Source organism: Lepisosteus platostomus, chromosome 2 (genome assembly GCF_059453375.1).
Source record: "Lepisosteus platostomus isolate fLepPlt1 chromosome 2, fLepPlt1.hap1, whole genome shotgun sequence".
Taxonomy (NCBI): Eukaryota; Metazoa; Chordata; class Actinopteri; order Semionotiformes; family Lepisosteidae; genus Lepisosteus; species Lepisosteus platostomus.
In genome coordinates this window covers 14927158-14950742 of record NC_142612.1, presented here as the reverse complement: position 1 = coordinate 14950742, position 23585 = coordinate 14927158, and the positions used below count along the sequence as shown (strand labels likewise).

The 23585-nt window shown below is 38.6% G+C and overlaps 2 protein-coding genes across 11 annotated transcripts in view; both read right to left on the bottom strand.

Annotated features, from left to right (window-relative positions):
* Positions 1 to 8695: 8695 nt before the first annotated feature.
* On the bottom strand, positions 8696 to 17239 carry LOC148676001 (claudin-34-like). The gene is made up of 2 exons (XM_088600006.1): positions 17080 to 17239; positions 8696 to 12896 (listed from the first exon to the last, which is right to left on the bottom strand). Exon 2 carries the CDS (start codon positions 12267 to 12269, stop codon positions 11487 to 11489), a length of 783 nt encoding a protein of 260 aa, XP_088456132.1. The 5' UTR covers positions 12270 to 12896; positions 17080 to 17239; the 3' UTR covers positions 8696 to 11486.
* A 2585-nt stretch (positions 17240 to 19824) lies between these two features.
* shroom2a (shroom family member 2a) overlaps positions 19825 to 23585 on the bottom strand; it is an 83863-nt gene continuing 80102 nt past the window's right edge. For all 10 annotated transcript variants that reach the window (XM_088599758.1, XM_088599744.1, XM_088599766.1 and 7 more), the window contains one exon: positions 19825 to 22259. In XM_088599758.1, coding sequence (XP_088455884.1) covers positions 21987 to 22259 — 273 coding nt within the window. In that variant the 3' untranslated portion in view covers positions 19825 to 21986. The remainder of the gene's footprint in view (positions 22260 to 23585) is intronic.

The window sequence follows — 23585 nt, the reverse complement described above, 5'->3', positions numbered from 1 at the left end:
GTAATTGAACTGAAAACCTGCAGGTGAGTAGGCCTACAGGCCCAGGATTGGGAACCCCTGTTCTGTAGTCGCCAGGGTTACGGCAGACTCGACTCAACCTTATATACAGTAGGTATAGATCTTAATCCAAGATCATGGACTCTGTATCTTTGTATTTTATACAGTATCTCTATATACGATTTTAGCTCTTGATAGTATTTGCATACTCCTCTGTTTTTCAATGTAAACAATTTCAATTCACACTCATCATTCTTCTTGTCTTGTTTTTGTTCTCATACTCTTATTCTTTCTGGCAGGCCTCCTTCAACACTGTTTATTTAATGTTATTAACACATTTTAAAAAGTAATGGAAGTGGAAACTCGTTTTCAATTGCATCTAAAATAGCATATTTAGAGTGGCACAGTGGTGCTTTGGTTAGCCTTGCAGTGCTGGAGCCCTGGGTTCAATTCTGGACCTGAGGTGCTATCTGAGTGGGGTTTAGGTGTTCTCCATGTGTTCAGTCCCACAGTCCAGCAGCATACAGGACTGAACAGGTGGGTGGTGGGTTAATTAGCTTCCAGAAAAATTTCCCTTAGGTGTAAGAGTGATTGTGTCTGTGTGTGTCCTGAGATGGACTGGTGTTCCCTGCTTTGTGCCTGTGGCTCTGGTTCCCCTGTGACCCAGAATTGGAAGAAACGGTTAGAAAATGGATGGACATATATATTTTTACATTAAGGTACTGCTCCTTATTTTCAGATTCAGCCTTTTTTCATAGCCATTTTTTACACTACTGAAGGCTGCGGCTGTTGGGTAACTTTTTTTCCACAGACAGCATTTATCCAAATTTCCTGTGTGGTGGATTGTCTCGGGTGAATGACGTGCAAACCTTTGTCCATGACTTGATTCCATGTTATCACCTCTTTTCCAGAAGGTACGTCATTTCTGAGCTCATCTGTTTAGTCCCTGGAGTGATCTGGCTCCTCAGTCAGCCTCACGGGAGGGTAGGTGTTACTGAAGGGTAAAACTTCCATGAAAAAGCAATTTCAGATAACACAAGGCAGGATAAACACTGTAAAAACTGAATCAGCATCAAACTTTTGTAAGCATTGTAAACAGAATGTTTGCAAACATTCTTCTCTTTAGAGCCCACTGCGACCAATGTTAAGTATTCACTATCATTTCAACTTTTTAGCAATTATTCTATTCCTTCATTGGCTCACCACTCCGTGGATGATATGATCTTTTTTCGTACAAGGGTTAAGGTGCCATAGACAAAAATGGCAGCCTACTGCTAAATGCTCATGCCCTGGTAGGCAAACACTTTATAAACACATTGATTAAAGGCTGAAAGCTATGCAGAAAGTACCTTTTATCCATGCTTTGACTTCTTCAACTTGGCATTTCTGTGCAGACTTTATGAAATAGCTGTACATTATCTGAGTCCTTTATAATTTGGGTTTGGCTTGAACCGTACAGTGCACAGTACAGATTGTCAGTAACTGGTGTTATCAGTATTGGCTTGTGAACAGGCAGTGCTCAAAAGTAGAGGAGGAACACCTAGCAAAAGATAGTCCGCCAGAGAAAATGTTTTAAGAAATGTTGGCTGTGCTTTGTGCTGAAGTCACTTCTTGATTACGGTCATGCTGTGGACTTGCGGTTAAGTGTGCTGACGAGGAATCTCAGAATTCCCGTTCAGTGCCAACCTGTGATAAATCATCTTCTTTGAGATCACTGTTCATGTCAGCTTTCCTTGTCTGTGTCCCACCATGACAATGAAAGAAGAATGTCAAAGGCATGTATTTTTACTCACAAGAGCGATGTAAATTGATTTGGCACCGAATCTGTTTCTTCTCATTCTTTTTCAAGTTTTAGGTTTATTGGGTTTTGTTCTTTAGTGAAATCAAAATAGTGAAAATATACCAACTATTTAAAAATAATTAAAAGATATTATCATTATTTCACTACGATACATTAGTGTTGTGTTAATGTCGATTTTAGGTTTTCTTCAGTGTTGTTGTCATGTATGAATGTATTTTATTACAAAAAACTGTTATCATTCTTCTTTATGATAAAATACGAGGATAAAGATCCTTTTCTTTTACTTCATCACATGTTTTAGTACATGAGAAAGTAATCCTGGTTGTGACCTGACCAGGAAACCTGGGAATGGGGTTTCCTATAATTTTCCTTCGCTGTGGTGTTCAGCAGTGAAGGTTTTGCAGATACAGTATCTGGCATGTGGCTGGCTAAAGGAATCAGGGATATTCCTTTACAGAGTACACAACATCCCAAGGTCCTGAGGCTCTCTGAATGGTTGTTCTTACAGGGGTAAGTTCAGTCAAACTGGTTGCACAGAGATCAAGTGTCAGCCTTTCCTCCACCATAATTAAACTAACACTTTTTATTATAATGAAGGAACTGTATCAGGGTGGCCTAAATACAACAGTTAGCTCATAAAGCTATTACGAATGCGTATACAGCAATTGCATAAATTACAAACTGGAGACGATCCTGAGAAATTTGTTAAATGAAGTGTGAGAAACATAAAATTACACATAAATGCTGTACATGGTGATGTGGTGGCAGGTTCAGACAAGATGGCAGCTCTTATCTGAACTACATCTCCCAGAAAGCTGAAGGGAACAAACTGCCATCCCATCAAAATGTGAATAAAAAGTACTTTGCTTGAAACTAGACTCAGTTGTACCTTTTCAGTATTATTCCGAATTGTTCTCGCTGTCTGCAATAGTGTTATATCTGCAAAACCTACATTTTTCAACAAGGTTTAAATATCTGTGATGGTACTGTATATTAACCCTTTAAAATCTGGAAAATCCACAAATGCCTCGCACGCCTTTTACAGAATGACTGCAAAAATTAGATTTGAACTGGCAAGGTGGCATTCCTCATAATCTTTATTTACACTTATTTCTATGCAATTAGACTTGTTTTTTAAATACATCAAAATATTCACAGCTGTTTATTATGGTAAGATCTAAGCATTTTGTTTATAAAACTGCGGGCCCAAAGGACTTTCAACCTTACCTGTATTCGCTATTAGTCCATACCAAATACAAAATGTATTTTATTAAATGAAAGTGAAAATTGAATTCTGCTACAGAAATGCTTAACACACATACAGATTTCACACATTGAGAAACATCTTGGCCAGATTAGGCTAAAAATGTCCCTATATACACTCACTGCAGTAAGCTAACTTTCATTGTAAGCTTGTATGGTGTAATACTGTGATAGCCTGGTTAAGGTAACTAACTAGCATCAGTTTTATACAAAGATGTTTATATGCTTTGCAGTGTGGCTAATAAATAATTCTAAAGTTGATTAAATATAGCACCTTCAAAAGCAATTTCGAATGTTAATAATATTCACCAGGAATAACACCACCCAAGAATTAAGAGCACTGAAAGGATAATAGAGTGTTTAGTCAAAATTTGTCTTAACCCGCTTGGCTGAGGGCTGACCTCCTGGCCAAAGGACGAGGAGGCTGGGACCCCCTTACAGAGTGAGGAGTGACCAAGGGGCTACTAAAACATTGATTACTGTAACTTTAGGAAAGGCGTGTTTTTATCTGCAACTACCTGGGTTAGCAAATAATTTTTGCTGTGCTGCCATTTGTGACTAATCCTTCCTTGTCTTCCTCAGAGAGTGGATCCAGTTGATGTTCTCGGACACCAGAAGTAAGGATTTTAAATTTGTTCCACTGTCATGGCAGTGTCCCTTGGCTAGTGGTTGCCCTGGGAAGCCGTCACATTCTCAAGAGAGCTCGCTGTGTTCCAGGGTTTTGCTTCTCTGACCGTATCAGCTTTTCGGGATCCGTGTTAATTAGCTTATTATTCAATTCCCACTTTTCTAGATAAAATAAAGCCGAGGCCCCGCTTTGATGGCACTTTCACACAAAATGGAAGGCTTCAGCTGCTTGTTTGATAAGGGAAAGGTGACTGGCAGCACAAAGTTCGCAAGCGTCCCACATAATCACTGGGCTGGCAGGCATAGCTGTAGGTGGAGGAAACTGGAAACTGAAGCACTCATGAGCTCGGATTGCTCAGATTGTTCGGGTAGATATTGAAAGGCTGCTGTAAGAGAAGAGGTGTAAATGAGCTATTATACAAGGAAATATTTTTATTATTTTTTCCACCTATCTTGACATAACAAGTCCTTTCCTACATCACCGCAAGTAATATTTATCCTGTGAAATATTGTATTTTTAAATTAGACCCCCAAATGGTTTCCCTGTTGGAATGTAGGCTAGGAAATGAGACCACTTACAAAAGGTGTGTCTGCAATATGGAATCAGCAGTAATCAGAACGAGGTCTGAAATGTTTTGGAGGAAAACAAAGCTATTTATGCACTGTAATGACTCTGTCTATATCTCACAGGAGACAGTCCTGGTCAATTAGAAGGTATGTCTGGCAGCTGAGGTTTGGGTGTAATCTGACAGTCTTATTGTTTGTGGGCAAATATCTCATCTGCGGCACAACAAGGACTGAAACTTCCACGTGGATTACACATTGAAAAGCATTTTATCTGAGTCACACACCTTGTACTTTTTCCCTCTGCTGAGATAGCTGAGGTCAGTGTGTGGTAGAACAGAAGTACGAAGAGGCAGCATCAGAAATCATTTTTAATCTCCTGACCCAAATTTTGCTCTTATTGCCCCTTTCGTTTCGCATTTCCCAGATCAGACGTGACTTCATTTCTGTCCACCCTTATAGAATAATACCATCAGGTACTAAGGATTTCGTCAGTTCTACAGAAATCTCTTGTGAATCTAGATGTTCAGTTGTTTTCTTTGTGTCTGCACTTGTAAAATATTGTGAACACAGTATGTGGCCCTAGATAAGGGCCTTGCCTTAGGATCCAAACAACAAACTTACAATGGGGACTGACTATATATAATAATATATAGTATGTATTTCATATACCATATAATATTAAATGTATTTAACTTATTTCAAAATTGATCCCCATTCCTTCACGTGAAGAATAGATTTTTAATATGCTGCAATAAAGATATATTGAAAACATTAAAATATTATTTAATACCAAAACATGTCACTGTACCATTAGTTGCTAATGTATTATTCAATATATTCACTACATGTATTAAGGAAAACACCAACAAAATATTATTTACTAAAATTCATGGTATAGAAATGTTTAATAAATGCACATAAAAAGGCTAATACAAATATTAGTATATATAGAAAATATGTGTATGGTATATTACAATACATATTTTACCGACATTGTTCTTGTTTTGTATGAGGTGGCCAAAATCAGTACTTACAGTGTTCAAATATAGAGAATATGTCCTAAAAGAGTACAACACAAATTGCTAAAATGGTGGGGCTTCTGTTATTCTCTAAAGTTTGGTCTTGCCTATAATTATTATGCAGCTGGCAACAGTATTGCCAATACAGTACATGCTGTATTGTTGGAAAACAGGGGGTGTGAATAATTGAATAATGGGAGACTAAAATATAAATCAGAAAATCAATCAAATCAAAATCAAATCCTGACACCAGCTTGCTATACAAGCAAAATACATAAAGTAACAATTACACTTCTAACATCAGGCATACTGTACCCCACACACAGCATGTGTGTTCTTCGTGTTTCAGCACAGCATGGTAACAAATAAGAAATAACCATGAGGCAATCTTAAAAAGGAGAGGTATGGCATAATCATACAGACTACTGTGTGCAGATATTTATAAAATTGTTAGCTTCAGAGTCCTGCCTTCTACCAACATGGACATATAGAACTCTACCTGGCAAGTAAGGAGAACTAGTGCACAGGAAAAAGAGGGAACATGCATCATAAAAGGCCATTTTAGGACTAAGTTACTTTCTATGTATGTTAAATGAATGGAAACCCTTCTCCTTATTCTTAATAATGTAGAAAGGTTCCCATTTATTTAGACAAAGAAGAAATATCTCTAGTCTGGTGGATATCACAAATAGGAAATAAATGTTTCCTTAAACAAAAAACAACAGGTCCCTTGCTTAACGCCTAGAGCTGGACTCTTTAGTGTTCGAATTACCTGGAAGTTCTGTGGATGGATGGATGGATGGATGGATGGATGTTTGCCCATTATGCCTTCTGGCATGTAGGGACAGCAACGACCTGTTGCTGTTACCAAAACATTCGTTTTTTACAGGACAGGGTTGTTAGCCTTGTGCTCTATAGTTGTGCCGCAGATACTTTACCTGTAATATCGTTCTGTCCTTTATCCATTTAGTGTTAAGTGTTGAGGCAATCACTACTTGTCCCAGAAGCACGGGGCTCAGCTCAGGCTGCACTCTGGAAGGGTCACTGGTGCATTGCAAGCAACACACATCAGCACACGGTTGTAGTTAGAGGTGTCAATTAACCTTTTATCTGGAATATATTTTTTTAACTTTTTTTTATTTTAAATGCTCAAAATTTGTCACACAGATGAAAGAAAAACACAAACACATTTATTCCCAATCTTTAACCACGCCCTTATCACCAGCACCGTCAGTGGCACACCTGTCTAGTGTAAGACAAAAGAAGAAGTTCCTCATACAGGCCTGGCCTCTGCAGTAGCAGTGCCTCAAGACTTCACCACATCCTCCCTCAGTACCATGGAACACATCCATTGAAGCTTCCTTAGAAATTACATGAAGGTAAGTGAGGGTTCAGTGATGCCATGAGAGGGACTGTGGAGAATCCCAAAAACTACTGTGAGAGCCACCAACCAGACCTACCCCTCTCACCACGAGATACCAAGAACAGAATCAACATTTAGTAAGAGCACAAACTTGTCTACTTGTCTAGGACAGCAGCTGAAGCTGAAGAGACACATTTCCAAAACATAGTCACATCTGGGCACTCCTACAACACACGTAAAAACGTGCCTCTAGTGTCCTCAGGGCAGAAGACTAGGGATGAGAGATTAGCTTCATATAAATTCATCGGCCACAGATCAGGGATACTTTGGAAATATTGTTTTTCTTCAAATCTTTTGATAATCAGTATTTTTGGATGCCAAACTTATTTCTAATAGCAGTACTGTGGCTGCTAAATGTTTGTATTAAGTTTGCACGAGAAATTATTCCTTCAAATACCGAGATAAAATTAATTGGCTAAAATTATTCTAAACTGTTATACACCAGCAGCTATATAACCCTGCAACTCGTAACTCATAACTGGCAGCCCACTGAAGCTCAGCAGGTGTGAGCCTGGCCAGTACCTGGATGGGAGACCTCCTGGGAAAAACTAAGGTTGCTGCTGGAAGAGGTCTTAGTGGGGCCAGTAGGGGGCGCTCAGTATGTCTGCATGGGTCCTAATGCCCCAGTATAGTGACAGGGACACTATACTAAACTATAAAAGGTGCTGTCCTTTGAATGAAATGTAAAACCAAGGTCCTGACTCTCTGTGGTAAATAAAAATCCCAGGATGTCCCAAAACTCATCCTGGCCAAATGTCTCATTGACCTTTACCAATCATGGCCTCCTAATAATCCCCATCTGTGAATTGGCTTCATTACTGTGTTCTCCTCCCCACTGATAGCTGGTGTGTGGAGAGTTTACTGCTGCTACTGTCACATCATCCAGATGGGAGCTACACATTGGTGATGGTGGAGGGGAGTCCCCATTACCTGTAAAGCGCTTTGCCTCAGTGTTTCCAGTTCTGTTTTTCAGATCATTATGGCTTAAACAAGGTCGTACAGCTATGGGCCAGTCTACAAAGGAAACTTCACATTATTTAGCACCTTTTAGTCCCTTTCAGTTGTACTCTACTCAGAAAGCAGCACTGCGCAGGGCCCATTCTATATGAATAAAAGATCAGGTCACATCTGATCTTCTGAATGGATTCTCCACAGACAAAGGGCTTTGCTTTTGGAACAAGGCCTTTTGTTCCTCGGCATCATCCCCCAGGACAATGCTGACCTAAGTGAAACCAAGGGGCTGCTCCTGCTGGGATACTGTACTGCCCTGGTAACAATTAACCCTTTGATTCAGCTACGCGGAGTCCTCAGCAGATGCTTGGCCCTGTCCTCATGTGCTTTCCACTGCCAGTTTGTGCCCATCCGCTCCCCTTCAAAGGCAAACTGATGGAAACACGACCACTCTAGAGAAGGAGAAGCTCTGGGAAATGTCCTAGGTGAATCGCAACATCATCGTTATATCACCTCTATTTTGAAGACTCAAATTCCCTAGCAGGAAAGACTTACAGCACATACAGTAGCGGAAGGGATCGTAACTGTGTTTTTACTAAATGCTGATAATTATTTAAATTATTTTAGCGACTGCAACTGTTTACATGGACATTCGGATTTAAAGCAGTTAGCTACAAGACCAATAATAACGATTGTTTTGTAGGAAACTCAGGCCACAGAAACTGCTTTAAAAATGGAACTGTTGCTATAAAAAGCAATTTTTCTTGTCGTTTTCTCGGTGCACTTGATCAGGAATTTTGAGATCATGATTAGGAGTACTACTTCACAGTAGAAACAGAGCAAATCTGGGGCTTATAGCATTCAGTCATCACTTGATAGTCTGCATTTCTATTTTTCATGCAATTTACCTGATAATAAAATATATCCAGGCACACAGACAACAGAGTGAAAGTCTCGATTGATACCAATCAAGGTAGGCCACCCTAGTATGAGGGTCTATACAACAAAATTGAATACAACACACACATGGAGACAGAACATCAACAATTAGTAATGGCTCCACCACTAATCCTAAAGATGTTTATTATGCTTTTTACTGGAAATGCACTTCTGGATAACTGTATTCCTCAATGCCAAGCCATAATTCAGCATTCTGTGTTAGTAAGACAGACAGCTCCACACAAAGCACAGGATTGATTGCAGATAACAATCTCAAAAGTAATCCTTACTGGAAACAAGGAATTTTTTTAACAGATTTACACAGGGCGGAGAGCTATACGGAAAAGATAACATTAATGAGAGAAATGTGATATACAAATAACAAATAGAAAAGCACTACATCGAAAAATCCGTACCAGATTTTTTGTTGTAGTAGACAGACAGAAACTGACTAAATACAGCTAAGCTTGACTTAAAGACTGCTGATTTTAACAGGTTTTCAAACTCATCATTGTGAAAGAGATTTAAAGGGGAATTGCAGTCCCGATTTTCAGACTGGTTATTAAATCTTAGTAACAAAAAAGCACAAAATTGGGGATTTAAAAAAAAAACTTGTGTTGTTACCATTTTGTTGCAAACCGCTGGTCTCGACACAGGTGAGAGCAACAGTTTGGGCGAATTACGACGTGACGCGGCCCTTCCCACTCACTAGTCACTGTAATGACTAATGTGATGCGATGTAGGAGGGAATAAATACAGGTTGTGTAGCAGACTTTTAACGGCAAAAAAAGTTTCAACGTGATCTGCATGCAGAGTTAAAATGTAAATAGTATTTGTTAGCAAAACGTAAAGCCGAGAGCAATGTTTCTGTGGGATTAAAAAAGATGTATTTACAAGTCTGCTTGTTTCCAATGCAACAGGGCTGCTTTTGTTGCCTCATTCTGAGTTGCAGAATATGGTGCTGTGCATACCTAAAAATTTCATCTATTTTAGGAGTTAAATTGGAGGTTCTACACATTGCTGTGTACATTTTACTTTTATTGTGGTTTGAAATGCACTCATCAATGCTGATTCTTTCTAAGCCCAAAATACAAAAATAGCGTTGCAGTTCCCCTTTAACAAGCACGAAACATAAATAATACAGCAAATAGTATGTTATTTAATAAGACCAAATATTTTTCTGAGGTTGTACATCCTGTAATGACAGATCATTAAGTAAGTCTTTAACACAAGATTGGTCCTGAAATCATAAATACAACAAAAGTTCAGAAGACATTTGCAATAAGATGATTTCAGAAAAAAAATCATCAAGTGTCACAGAAGACTACATGAAGTCCCAGATGTTTTTGGTGTTTTTAATTTGGCAATTATAATATTTTAATGGAATACATATTTTTTTTATATTCAAATGCTCTGTTGCTAGGAGGATAGAAACTATTTTAACCAGAGTTGACACTGTTTAAATTGTCTTAGACAATACGTAACAGCTGGGTTCTTGTATCTTCTCTTTGTACCTATGGCAACAAGAAGAGACCTGAAGGCCTATCTGTTTTTCAAAGTATATAGTATATTTGTATTTGTATATACAAAGTATATTTGTTCATTTTCTTTGTTCTAAAGATTTCCAAGAAAATGTTAGGAGTCACAGCTGCTAAAACAACATTAGTGTCAGCTACACTGTACCACATGTGTTTTCTCTACTGTAGGTGCTTTGCTATTCTAAGACAGGCCAAAGACATTCTGTCCATGTTATCCGGCATCTCTAAATTGTCTACTGTATTTGAGTATGTCCTACAGCAAACTGGTGTCCCTTTTGAAGTGTAATCCTGCCTAGTGCCTCCAAGAGTATACTCTGGCTCACCATGACTCTGTTGGGCTAAATTAGGTTTCTGAAAATAGATACTGTAAGTGGATCAAATAGACCTTTGTATTTTAAAATTATTTTCCAGCCTAATAAAAAAAAGTCCTTCTGATATGGGTGTCTGTAAATACAGTATATGTTTTAATAAGATCAAATATATATTTGTATAATGCACTGCAGAAAAAAAAACAGCTTTTGAGCTATTACTGTACATATCTGTGTTTTAAAATACAGGTTATGCTTATCATACCATCAGAACAGGGTAAAGTTCCACAGTGAACTCATTGAAAGATGTTCAAAGGCCTGTGCTTAATTAGCCCTTTTGGAATCAAAGCAATGATTTATGTTAAGTGTTTCAAAAGTGCATTGTCCTCTAAGTAGCTGGTCTGTATATCTTCTCAATTCTCAAGTGCTCAACCCACAGAAACATATCCTGTACTGATACTACACTAAAAGGTAAACATTTTCCCTGGCTCTTCTCTTTACTGGAAATATGCAAGTAATACTGTACCATCCACACTACCATCTAATATATTTGTATATTTTATTATATTTCAAAGCAGCATAATAATAATTATAATAATAGGTCTGGGAGCATTTTGTTCCAACATAGACACCTCACAAGTGCTATCTAGTCCAGGAACAAACACAACACAACTGTAAAACGTATTTAAACCTACAGAACACTGCCAATTGTTAACTGAAACCAGAAGAAAATATACATAGAGAAGTCAGATACCCAGCATGTTAGACTATTCATAGAAATCCAAGTTAAATATTATACAAAACAACATTTTTTAATTAACATTATAGAGGTGCTATATGTTACCAGCAACATACTTTACCTGAGATTTTTTTGTATCTGGGCTTCATGTTTCAAATACTGCTACTTACAGATCGCATCTCCTACATATTTTCACAAATTCACACTGAAATATTTCTTTCAGTTTGGAATTTATTAAAAAATATCAGAAGGACTTGGAACATCGCATTATACACTGCTTAGTGTTAGTGTCCCTTGTGACCCAGCATTAAAGTCTATAACTTCTCTGACTGGAAAGCAAGATTGTCCTCTCCGTGCAAGGACTTCCGAATATCCCTGCTTACTGCTGACACCGACCTGCTGGAAAAGGATGTTCCGATACTTGAGCCATCAAAGTTGTCTATTCTGGGGACAAAGGGCTGGACTCTGGGATTCTGTCTCTCTGGAAACTTGTAAACTAAAAATACCAGCCCAGTGAAAATGGACAGAACCGAAGACACAATCCCAACCGCAATGCCTGCGCCTATCTCTTGCCTCGAAGGAGAAGAGGGCATGTGGAATTCTGAAGGAAAGTTTATGGGCCTGTTTTCAACAACGGAGTTCATGTTCCAGGAAACAGGAATTAACACACACACCCCAGAAAAAATAAATAAAGCCCCTCCCAGCGAAAGGGCAATTTGTATGGGTCTGGACTCATTGATTCCGAAGTAGATGTTCCTGAAGGCATACACCGAGGAAGCTTTCGCTGCTGCTCCGGCAATAATGGCCACGACCATGAGTCCCTGGGCCACGTAGATCTCTGTGGGAGCGAAAGGGTCAGAAATATTAATTCTCTGACAGTACATCACCTTGAGCTCAGAAGACACCAGCTTGTCGCTGAAGAAACAGGCCTTCCAAATTCCGACCCAGGCCACCCCGGAGGTTATGATACTGGTGTCGGACACGTACCATATCCTCCACTCTATAAGTCCAGTGCTTATTGCGGACAGAATCCATCCCACAATGCCTACCCAAAAGCTGCCAAATTGCAGGTGAGCTGTATTAGGCAGGAAAGTCATGACATGGACCAACACGATAAGATCTGTCAAACATCCAGGCTGTTCCTGCTCCCAGGTAGGCTGCGCATGTTCAGAGGAAAAGAAAATGTGTCATTTCAGGTCTTTCTGCTGGTAGGGCAGCCGTGCTATTGAAGCCAGTATTCTTTTATCAGTGTCCAGCTCCTTTAAGGTTGCTCTATTAGGGCGCTGAACATCACAGCAGCATCTGGCTCCTTTCAGAGCCTGCTAGATCTTTTCACTTATCCCTGTTTCCTGGAGACTCAGCAAACAAAACACCTGGGGTCCTTTGAGAAAAAACACAATGTAAAAAAAAGGTGAGCTGTGTTAGGCAGGAAAGTCAAGACATGGACCAACACAATAAGATCTGTCAAACATCCAGGCTGTTCCTGCTGCCAGGTAGGCTGCGCATGTTCAGAGGAAAAGAAAATGTGTCGTTTCAGGTCCTTCTGCTGGTAGGGCAGCCGTGGTATTGAAGCCAGTATTCTTTCATCAGTGTCCAGCTCCTTTAAGGTTGCTCTGTTTGGGCACTGAACATCACAGCAGCATCTGGCTCCTTTCAGAGCCTGCTAGATCTTTTCACTTATCCCTGTTTCCTGGAGACTCAGCAAACAAAACACTTGGGGTCCTCTGAGAAAAAAACACAATGTAAAAAAAAAGTGTGTGAGTAAGAAACAAAAAGCAGGCCACTTAAAAGTCATTACCACCTAAAACAAACTGATTGCTGGGGACAAAACCGGAGAAATCTAGTGCAGCACAGTAGAACAGTGTTGCACTTGTTGTTGGTTACTAAAAGCTGCTCAACCAGCTTTCCTGGTCTCAGAAGCTGAAAGACAATGAAGTTATGGTCTACCAGGACATTATACATTGTAAAACAACACTGATTTTTCATTATTCGAACAACTATTTTACTGGATCTTTTTGCAGCACTGTCGATTTGTATAAAAGAACACAGCCTGCTGTACAGTATGTCTTTAGGTAGCAAAGGCCTTTTACGATATATACTGTATTATAACGTGAAAACGAGATTCAGAAGGGAACTCTCCTGTTAGTTGTCCAGTAAGACTCCACTTCAAGTGCCAGTTGTATTGTCTAGTCTGGAAGATGGCGATTTGATTCCAGGGTATGTGATTTTCTGACTGCGGCGGACAGTTCCCACTTGTATAACTACAGGCTCAGAGAAGAACAGCAAATGTTATTTTGGGCAGGTAAGGTTGGTGGTGGAGTGTGTGCCTTCCAAACTTTCTAGCCCCAAAATTATCTCTTCTGCTCCTTGGGACTGTAAACAGGAAGCTGAATGTTAGAAATCAAATGAGAAGAATGCTGTCACATCTTTAACCCCCATTATTGGCAAAATTAAGGACGGGATTAAATGCTTACATTCCTACCCCGGACAAACTATGCCTGCTTATCCACTTTTGATAAATACTAGGCAAAAGAATTGCCAAGGATACTGTCAGGACTGGGGGAGTGGTGCTAGCTGCGGAGTTCCCATCTTCCTGGGCTGCCAATACCACTCTCTCATTTAGCATTTCAACAGCAAGACCACAAATCAAAGAGTCCTGGATCAACACAGTTCATTTCTTTTCTATTTTTAAAGTGATTATTAAATGAAAAGCTAGATACCTCTGAGAATTGTACTTGTGTTTTATGAACAGGAGTGTGTTTTCTAGTTTTCTTTTCTGTGTCGTTTCTACCAAGATGCTTTTTGCCCTCGCTATTTCCTTACACTGAAGAACGTCTCTCTGTACGATTTTGGAGATCGGGAGCTGCTGTGTTACACTGGAGAGGGTGTAGGTGGTGCTGTGATCGGCATGACACTGGGAGTGCCAAGGATAAGAGATTTATTTTCCGTCCTTCTCCACTTACACTAAATGTTTTATTTTATGTGTAGGTCAGTTCCTAAGAAAATGATATACGGGTAAAAAATTACATTTTATGACAGTATGAAATTTTGAAGTTTTGTAATCAGTAGATAAGACATAATAACCTACATCATTGTGACCTTAGACCACAATGTTAGTTGTGGGGGTTGTTTGAAAACATCATTACTCTAAATTCAATTACATAGAGCAAACACGAAACATTAAAAGTTTGCTTAATAGAGCACTTTCCAGACTGCTGTTTTTGAATACCCTTTGATAGACCTTCAGCTCAAAAAATGGAATTTCCTTTGTATTATAATTCCAATATGTTTTATGTGTATTGGAAACAGTTAAAAGCCCTCTGAGCCTTTCTACAAGTATTCACTTCCTTCCAAAATACCTCAGAGATAGGAAGGATAGGAAGAGAAAATTAAGACAGAATATGTGGCAGATAATTACATTTCAGCAAAGGTCACCTCACGACAATATCAAATGTGCTCTGTACCTCAAAACAAACTTGTTGAAGTTACATGAGCTTAATGAGAGGAAAACTAATGTGAACTAACTGCAAAATCTTGCATTTGCATCTTGCTTTTGCATAAAAGGCCTGAAGCTCCAGCTCAGTCTAACATTCTCTTATGTCAAAGAGTAGGAGAGTTCAATGGCAACATCCTATAAAATAAAACCTTTTTTTATTGCTGATGCACTATCGGACAAAGGGTCAAGAAGCTAAACTTTCTCCAAGTATGGCATTATACAACCTAACAAGCAAAAAACAATATATTACCCCTCCATAACCTCATTACCCCACATGAAAAAACCTGACTGTGATCTATGGTACCCTTCCTTCAACCTAAGTATAATCTCCTTAAAGATGTAATTTGTGAAAAACCGTCTTATATATTATGGAATATATAAAGCTACACAGAGACTTGCAACCAGCAATTTTGGGTTGCAGTTCGTCTCACTTAAAAAAAGATTCCTCAGATGGCAGACATATACAGTTGTGGATATATATTTTCACAAGCTGCTAGCAAATATCACAAACTGTAATATTTGTGTGAAATTACACGATTTACATTAGATTGAAAGAAAACAATCATAAACGAAATGCAATATTCAGGTGTAATGAATCTATTCCAAACGAAATATGGAAGTCAACCATTAAATAAAAGACTAAAAAAATAACTACCCAGATCTGCACAAAATGGATCAACATCTCTTGAGCGACCTGGCCAGTGAGATCATAAAGAAAACTCACAGAAAGAAAAGAGTAGGTATTGGGATAGAGAAGTCTCAGAAATCTCAGGTCCTAAGCTAAATGATAAATATGAGACAAAATGTCAGGTTTCATTTCTGGGTATTTTTGTGCATACGTATTTAAGCATGTTAGAACCAAAATGTTTTTGTGTTCAATCTCCCTCAATTTCAGGTCAGCACACGTATTTGGACTAATTAACTTGAAGCAAATTCAACTAGTGCAAAGTTAGTATTTGGCTGCATGCCCCTTACGTGCAATGACAGCTTCAGGTGTGCAACCCATCTTCCTTTGACTTTTTTCACCTTGTGATTCTTTGCCAAGCATTAACTACAGGCGTTCAGTTGTTGCTTGTCTGTGTCTGTGGGGTTTCTGATTTTAGTTTCCTCTTTAACAAGTGAAATGCATGCTCAATAGGATTTAAATAAGGAGATTGACTAGTTCAAAATTTTGATCTAGTTCAAATTTCCACTTCTTCCCAGTGAATTCCTTGGTTCAGTGTAGAGTATACTTTGGGTGATTTGCTGCCCAATGTTTGGAGGCATTTTTGTAGACAGATTAAATGTTTCTGAACACTACTGAATTAATTCTGCTTCTGCCATCATAACAGTTAATCTTGACCTCGTTTGTCCATAAACCTTTATTATGTTGTGATTCATCCTGGAACTTCTTTACAAATCGTAACCTGGTCTGTTTTTAGTGCTGTGAGTTTTGTATATTGTAGTGTAGATCCTGTATTTTTTCTGACATAGTGTTCTGCACACAGTGAATTGAGATACTTTCAACTCTGCATCCTGGAGATTGTTTATCATCTCTGGCTGTTTTTTTAAGGTTCCAATTGGACATTTCTTTGTGCTCATCTTCACAATTGCTTGCTTTTCCAACACAGACAGCTCTCTAGTCTCCATCGTGGTTTGTGTCTTCCAAATCATTTGGAAGAGGCAAAAAGTGAGCTCCAAAGGCTGGAATCAAAACTTTACATTCATGGCTCTTTTATGTTTTCACTGTTAATGCAACACTGAATACCCCAGCAATTGAATGACACAACAAATGACAGTGTTCTAACATGATTAAACATGTATGCAAAATAATACCCAGAAACTAAAGGTGAAACTTTATATTTTTGCCTCATCATAATCTTTTGATACAAATACAAATTTCATTAATGCACATCAAAGATGATAAATTTCACTTCACTGTCACCATACTGACATTTTCACTGTACTTCATGATTAAACAAAGGATGTATTAGCTAAACAAATAAACACAATTAAACTGAAACCCAGTCCCTCCTATAAGTAACTGGAAATTATATCAGTATAAACTTTCCATTTACTTGTAGCTTGATACCCTATAATTCAACAGGGTAGCTGCTGTCCCTATTAATGATTCATTTGTTCTCTAACTTATTGCACGATGCTGAATTCTAAACGTTACTGGAGTGCTCAACACTGTTTCGCACTATGATATGTATTTACAGTACAGCTTGTTGTTTTAAATAGAAGGTGCTCTGGATTAAAACTCAATTATTTATTAGTATAATCACTGTTTCCAGTTTCAGGAAGTGACTGGTTAAGACTGCTCTCTGATCAGAACGGGATGTTTATTTATAAAATGATTTACCAAAAATAATATAAAAAGCAAAATAATTACAGGAAATGTCAGTAATGAAGTATATATGTTTTCTTACCAATGTAGGAGACTTCTTCTTCCATAAACATTCGGGGAATGGCCAGTCCTTGGTGTCTTGAACATCAGAGGCTCGCACAATCCCGCGATAGAAAATTCTCCAGATGAAACCTCTGGTGGGATGGGATTCTACACAACTGAAACACACAAGATGTTAGATTCTAGTTTTGTTATCAAGCAAAGTCAATATAGTTACAACCTTACAATAGTTATGTGTTAGTTAATGTTTAACTTACTATATCAATTATCACACAATAAAAAAGGCTAGGCTGATAGAGATATGTTCTGAAGATAGAGTGACATAAGAATTTTACTTGTCAAAAAAGTGCCTTCCGGGACTTAATTTGCAAAGTCATTGCAATCAAATTGGCCTGATTAAGACTCTTATATTCAGAACTGTTTCATGATTTTCTTTAAGTGTAACCTTACACATCTACAGTGCCCTCCACAGGTATTGTGAAAGTAAAGTCTAAATAACTATTTCTGCTGTATACTCAAGCAATTCTGATTTTATTTTGGGGGTATTTCTGTGCATAAATGCTTCAACATTTTAGAATAATACAACTTTTTGTGTTCCCCCAGTATGCATTCATTGACAATAAGACTCTTCACTAGTGTATCTTGCAATAAAAACTCTCCAGAGCTGCTGGCACACATACTGTAGGTGAGTGCTGGACTTCAGTGGCTGGGGACATGATTCCCCTCCAATATGTAAAGCACTTTGGTATCCCTTGAAATGAAACATGCTATACAAAAGCAGAAGTTATTAATTATTGGTTACAACAACACTGACCTTTAGACAAGAAATCACTTTAAAGAATTGGCGATCTAATGAAACTAAATAAACTCCATTTAGTTTATTTAGCTTAAACGCAAATGGAATATGCTTCCTGATTTTTTAAATACTCCAGTTACCCTCACATCCTTGCAATTTTGTTACACTTTTATTCAGGGACCTAAGAAAATTGACAGGCCTGAATACATGAACTGAAAATTCAGTACTTCAATTATGAAGAGAAAATGTGTCTTCAGTATATCTGGGGAACAGAAATCTTAGGTAGAAAGAAACAGTTTAGAAAATATTTTCACTCTTCTCTAGTTGCCTACATTCAATATGGTTTTTAATTTGAAATAATTTGCTATTTTTCTTTAAGGGGGTAGAGGGAGTTTCATTGCAAATCTGGATTATTACTATAGACTGCAGCTGCAAAACAGTAGTTAGGATTTTTCAGATCCTTCTTCCTTTCCTATGTTAGCTGGGAAGTTGTCACTTTGTGATCACTGTGTTCCTCCCAGAAGTTGATATTCAACATCTAGAAATCTAAATTAGATCTATCCAGCTTTCATGCTTGTCTGACTACAGACAAAGAGACAAGGACTCACTATTGCGCACGTAAGAACAATTAAACATTTATTCATGCAAGATATGTACATAGTTGTAAAGCCTGTTTAAACTAAGTTAATATTTAGCAATTTCATGTAAAACAAAGAGTGCTACTGTTAATGGTGTGTGGGGAAAAAGTGGAAAATGCGTAAATCATAGATACATCTGGTACAACAATAATAATATTTCCCTACACTTATAGAGCTCTTTTCTGGACACTCCACTGAAAGCGCTGTTAGTAGCGCAGCCATAGTGCTCCAGTACTCTCACCACACATCAGCTCTCAGTGGGGAGGAGAACAGAGTGATGAAGCCAGTTCCGAGAGGAGGATTATTAGGAAGCCATGATTGGGAAAGGCCAGGTGAAAATGTGGACTGGATACAGGTGGAACTATTTTCAGCCCTTTTGAATAAATGGTCAGAAATTTATTTTTCAGTTTCATAAGTTTTTTTGTCACATAAAAACATTCAAAATCTTTTTATTTCATTTAATCATTTTATTTATTGAATATGAAGGCCAATGGTAATGGTTTGTTTTTTGTTTAATGTTTTTCCAAAAACTTTACATTGAAGTTCGCTTGTACTGATTTTTGTGCACAGCTTCCTCTTAGTTTAATAGACTTAATTTATGTGTGTTGTATTTACACAACACGCATAAAGTACGGACTAAGACAAAGGAGACATTTTATCGATTTATTTAGTGAACTTGAGCCAATGAGAGATGACACAACCTGCCCAGCTCCCCGTGCGTCGTCCGAGCGATTTGGTTCATGCCTGCGCACGACTCCCCTGCACGTTGTGTCTCGAGGTGCCGCTGCAGTCTGCCCCCAGAGTGTGTTCCAGTGAGAACCGACTCATCCTAAACGAAGTAGTAGTAGTATGTATTCTTGAGAAGCAGCAAACTAAAAATGATTACATTCAAGAGTGTATAAGTACAGAACTACCCGTACTAAATATCCCAACAAAATAAAGCAGGAACGCGTCCAGAATGAGGAAAGAGGCAACACACTCAGATCAGCCACACGAGATGAAGTCTTTCAGCCCACAAAGCTCATTCAGCTCTCAGTTGTACTGCTCCCAGGACCGTTTAAACTTGGAATAAGCAGACCAAGCAGGAAATTCACTCTAAAGCCCAGCCCTGGGGTTTTTGTTGCGTTAGCCAGTTGAAAGTAGAACAGCTCAGCTGGGACAACTGTGTTGAAATCACAACGGAGAGCAGTGAGAAGTGATAAAGAGTTCCTGTGGCTGGAAACCTGCTGCCTAAACCAGCAGGCTCATATTGGCGGAGGAATGATGGAGGAGAAAAAAAAAACAACTTTTGACACTTTGCTTACAGTAAGATGAAAAAAGAAGAAACAAACCATTCACATTCAACCAGACTCTTTATTAAAGTAGTATAGTCGAGCACATACAAATGTTAAAAGCCTTAAGTTACAGCTGTGGAGAGAGTATAAATACTACATTAAAGTCTCCAATCATCCATGGGCTCAGGGATATTGATATTATCCTATTTGAACAGCAACTGCAACTGTTGTTAATCTTGCACATTTGGTGCCTACAAATGAGCAATGTTAAGATAGTGCATGTGTCTAAAGTTACGCCTAAAAGGAAATTCATTTTTGACATTGTTTTGGTTTTACATTAAATATAAAAGGCGAAGCAGTGGCAAGTGGGTTAACTGCCCTCTCTGCGTAACTAACAACCCACTCTGCATCTACAACGGACACAAAAAAAAAAGGCCCTTTAAAATTGTCTAGCGACTCTGAAAAATTAACAACCAAACAAACACTATACATACATTTTCCAGAAACGTTGTTTTAACTGTATATATGTTTAAGTGTTTTAACCAAAACTGCCAGAAATGGAGATTAACGCTAACTGTCTGGATCTATTCCTGTGTGGTGCTCTTATGATTCTTGTTCCTACATCCCGGGTTCTCTGTGGATCTAGAGTATGGGCCCATATTTTGCTATGTACACACTATTTTATAGTTAAATAATTATTCACATTTCAGATAAATTCTTCATCAACAAAGTCAATTTTATAAACTAAAGCAACAATGACTGACACAGTAAGTCATGCCCTGAATGGTGGTCATGTGATCCAGGTGGGCTCACCATACAGCTCACCCTCTCAGTGGTCAAAGAGCTGCAGAGTTCTGGCAAAATCTAATAACTTGTCTCTGCATGCTGACAGGGTGCAATTGGACGGCATGAACAGTCCATGTTTTAATTTCCCCATCTCGTAGAGTTCAGCCTGTAGTATGTAAGTCTGTCATGGGGAAGACCTGAACAAATTCATTTCATTGTTTTCATTCACACACTAAAAACTGCTTTCATGTCTTTACAGATTGGTTTTAAATGTGGCTTCGAATGGAATTGTTTAAGATGTGTATGCATATTTACTTAAACACACATACACACACGTACACACCATCAGACACAAACCCTTCAACTGCTAGGAGGCAGTGACACACAATTCCCAAGCACCACTTCATATAAAGTTTTTTTCTTTCTGCTGCAGGGTAATCTCAGTAAAGTGCTACCTCAGTACTTCAAACTTTCAAAATGAGTACCCTTTCAGACTCCCTGTACCCAGGCTGCCAATTTCAAAACGGTCCCTTTTCAAGGGCAACTCCTGATGCAAAAAAAAAATCTTCAAGATTCTCTGTCAAGAACAACTCTGAGGTCAAGAAAAATACAAATGTATGAAGGCGTGCACTGGGCATAAAATGAAAAAAAAAATTAATAAGAAAACAGAATAAAAGACAGACAAAAGAGCAATGGCATTTTTTTGGACCCAGCACCATATCCGTGTTCATATATTACTGAATGTTTTAACTGAATACTGATCGTATGATCAGTACTATTTAGTACTACTGATTTACTTTTTTGCAAGATCACATAGTCACAGTCTTGTAATTCTTTAATGATACTTTAATGCGAAACTTTGTATGGACAATTATGATTGTTAAATGCATATGATGGTCTTATGGTATAAGTTTGTATTACAAAGATTAAAGATTAAAACAGTGCTCTACCTTCAAGGTCTCTGCATCAATTCCAAGGCTAGAATAAATAACTAAAATTTGTTTTTTCAAATTGCAAAATAGACAAAGGCAGAATGCGATCTGAAAACATGCCCGAGCCAGTAAAAAGTCATTTTGGGTGGTTGCTTACATTATGCACAAGCAAGAGGGTTTTAAAATATCCAAAATCAATATCAATCCATGTTTGCACGGTCATCATCACAGGTGTAGAAATCAAAAATGCCCTACCGGGCGCCCCTATCTTACAGTTCCAGCAAAGGTCATCTTTATGAAATGACAGGAAATGTCTGCAGTCTTCCTTCAAGGAATAAAATGTAGGGGAGCTCCAAGCGAAAGTCACGCACTGCAATCAAGAGTCCACTGTCTCTTTCTTCTTCAGTCATCAGACACGGGTGAGACTGGAGAACCTGGGTCTCCCTCGTTCCAAAGGAGATACACGGCCCACCTTTCTGCCTAAGAGGAACCCAGCCAAAAGGTCAGAAGGGGGCTCGGTGATCCAGCGGCAGGCTGTCGGTCAAACACTTGAGCTGCTCCTCGCCCAGTTTGATTTTGTCTTCCAGTTTGCGCTGCTCGATGATGAGGGCCGACTTCATTTTGACAAAGTGCTCGTAGTCGGCCAGGCTGTCCTCGTCGAGGTAGCTGGCCAGGATGGCGAAGACCGCACGCTCGCGGCGGTCCAGGTTCTCCTTGAGCTCTTTGGCATCGTCGTGCTGTCTGATGAGCAGCTTCCGCTTCTCGGTCAGGATGCGCTGGCGGGAGAGAAAGCAGGATCGCTGGTGTGACAAGACTGTAGGACCACGGCCTTCTGCGGAAATACTTGTCAGTACATATCTTGACTCAAAACAGGAAACAAACAAAGGCGGTTCAACTACACATCTTTTGAAATGAGATCGTTACAATACTACAACGTGAAAACTTTTTCTAGATATTTGAATGGTTACAAATTACAGAAAAGAGAAAAAAAAGTGCAAGGAGCAACATGAAGTGTCAGTCCAGATTAGTAAGAATAAAGAGACATAAGTTCGCCTCTGGAATTATTCTAATAATCTATTTAATTAGACTATAATTATGAGTCTATAATTATTCTATACAGAATGAAGAACAAATGATAAAATATTCCTTTCTTGTTGGTATTTGATGAGAAGTTATTTTCCTGTCAAATAATATTAGTTTTCGGCACTGTTGCTCTCTTCTGATAGGGCCGAGCCTGAGTTTTTACTCTAAGTTCTTACTAACAGGAAAATATTTTGATGGAGTTCTGAATTACAGATGAACAGATGCAAATATCTTTCCTTAGCATTAAGATGGTTATGACAATTACAGTGACGGAGCTAAGCAGAGGTAAACACAGAGTAAGCCAAAGGCCAAGCTGAAATTACGTAGCTAATTATTGTTCAGAGACATTGGTCAGTCGTTTTCATGCCAGTTCTTGATCATCAGGATATACAGTTTGCATATTTAAGTGATTTTACAAGTGCTCTAAGAGCACCCACCCAACCTTAGAGACAAATTGTACCGCATATGCTTATAAAGGTGTTTCAGCAATGTTTGGATACTTAACTAAGTTGATTGCCTCATGTTTGGGCTGCCTAGAACCCTTTGCTGACGTCATAAATTATTGCATGATTTAGCTATTTTGTAATATTCTCTGAATCATCATCTCCAATTTTTTAACCATAAATGTATCATGCTGAGAAATATGCTACATAGCCAACATGTGTTTTTTTCTGAAGCAAAGAGTAAACTTCATGAAACATTTTACTTCCGTCTTCTTGGGTGCTGATACAGGACATGTTAAGGGCCTAAAATGTTAAATCGGAGGTGTCCGGCTCCAATCCTGCAGGTTTACATTCCAGTTCCACTCTTAACGACACAAGTGGACTGATCATTAGCTGAAGAGGAGCAGTTTAACAGCGTTGTGCAGCTTTTCACATGCTGCACATTTAAAGAGATCTATGAACCCTGCTGGACTGCAGCCCTCTGTGACTGGAGTGGGACGCCCAGGTTTCCAAACGACTCAGACGTGTGGAGAGGTGTGGGTGCTGCAGAACACAGAACACTTTCAGCTTGAATAA

Coding starts and splice junctions, on each gene's coding strand:
- LOC148676001 (XM_088600006.1), bottom strand. CDS start 12,269: ATGACTTTCCTGCCTAATACAGCTCACCTGCAATTTGGCAGCTTTTGG.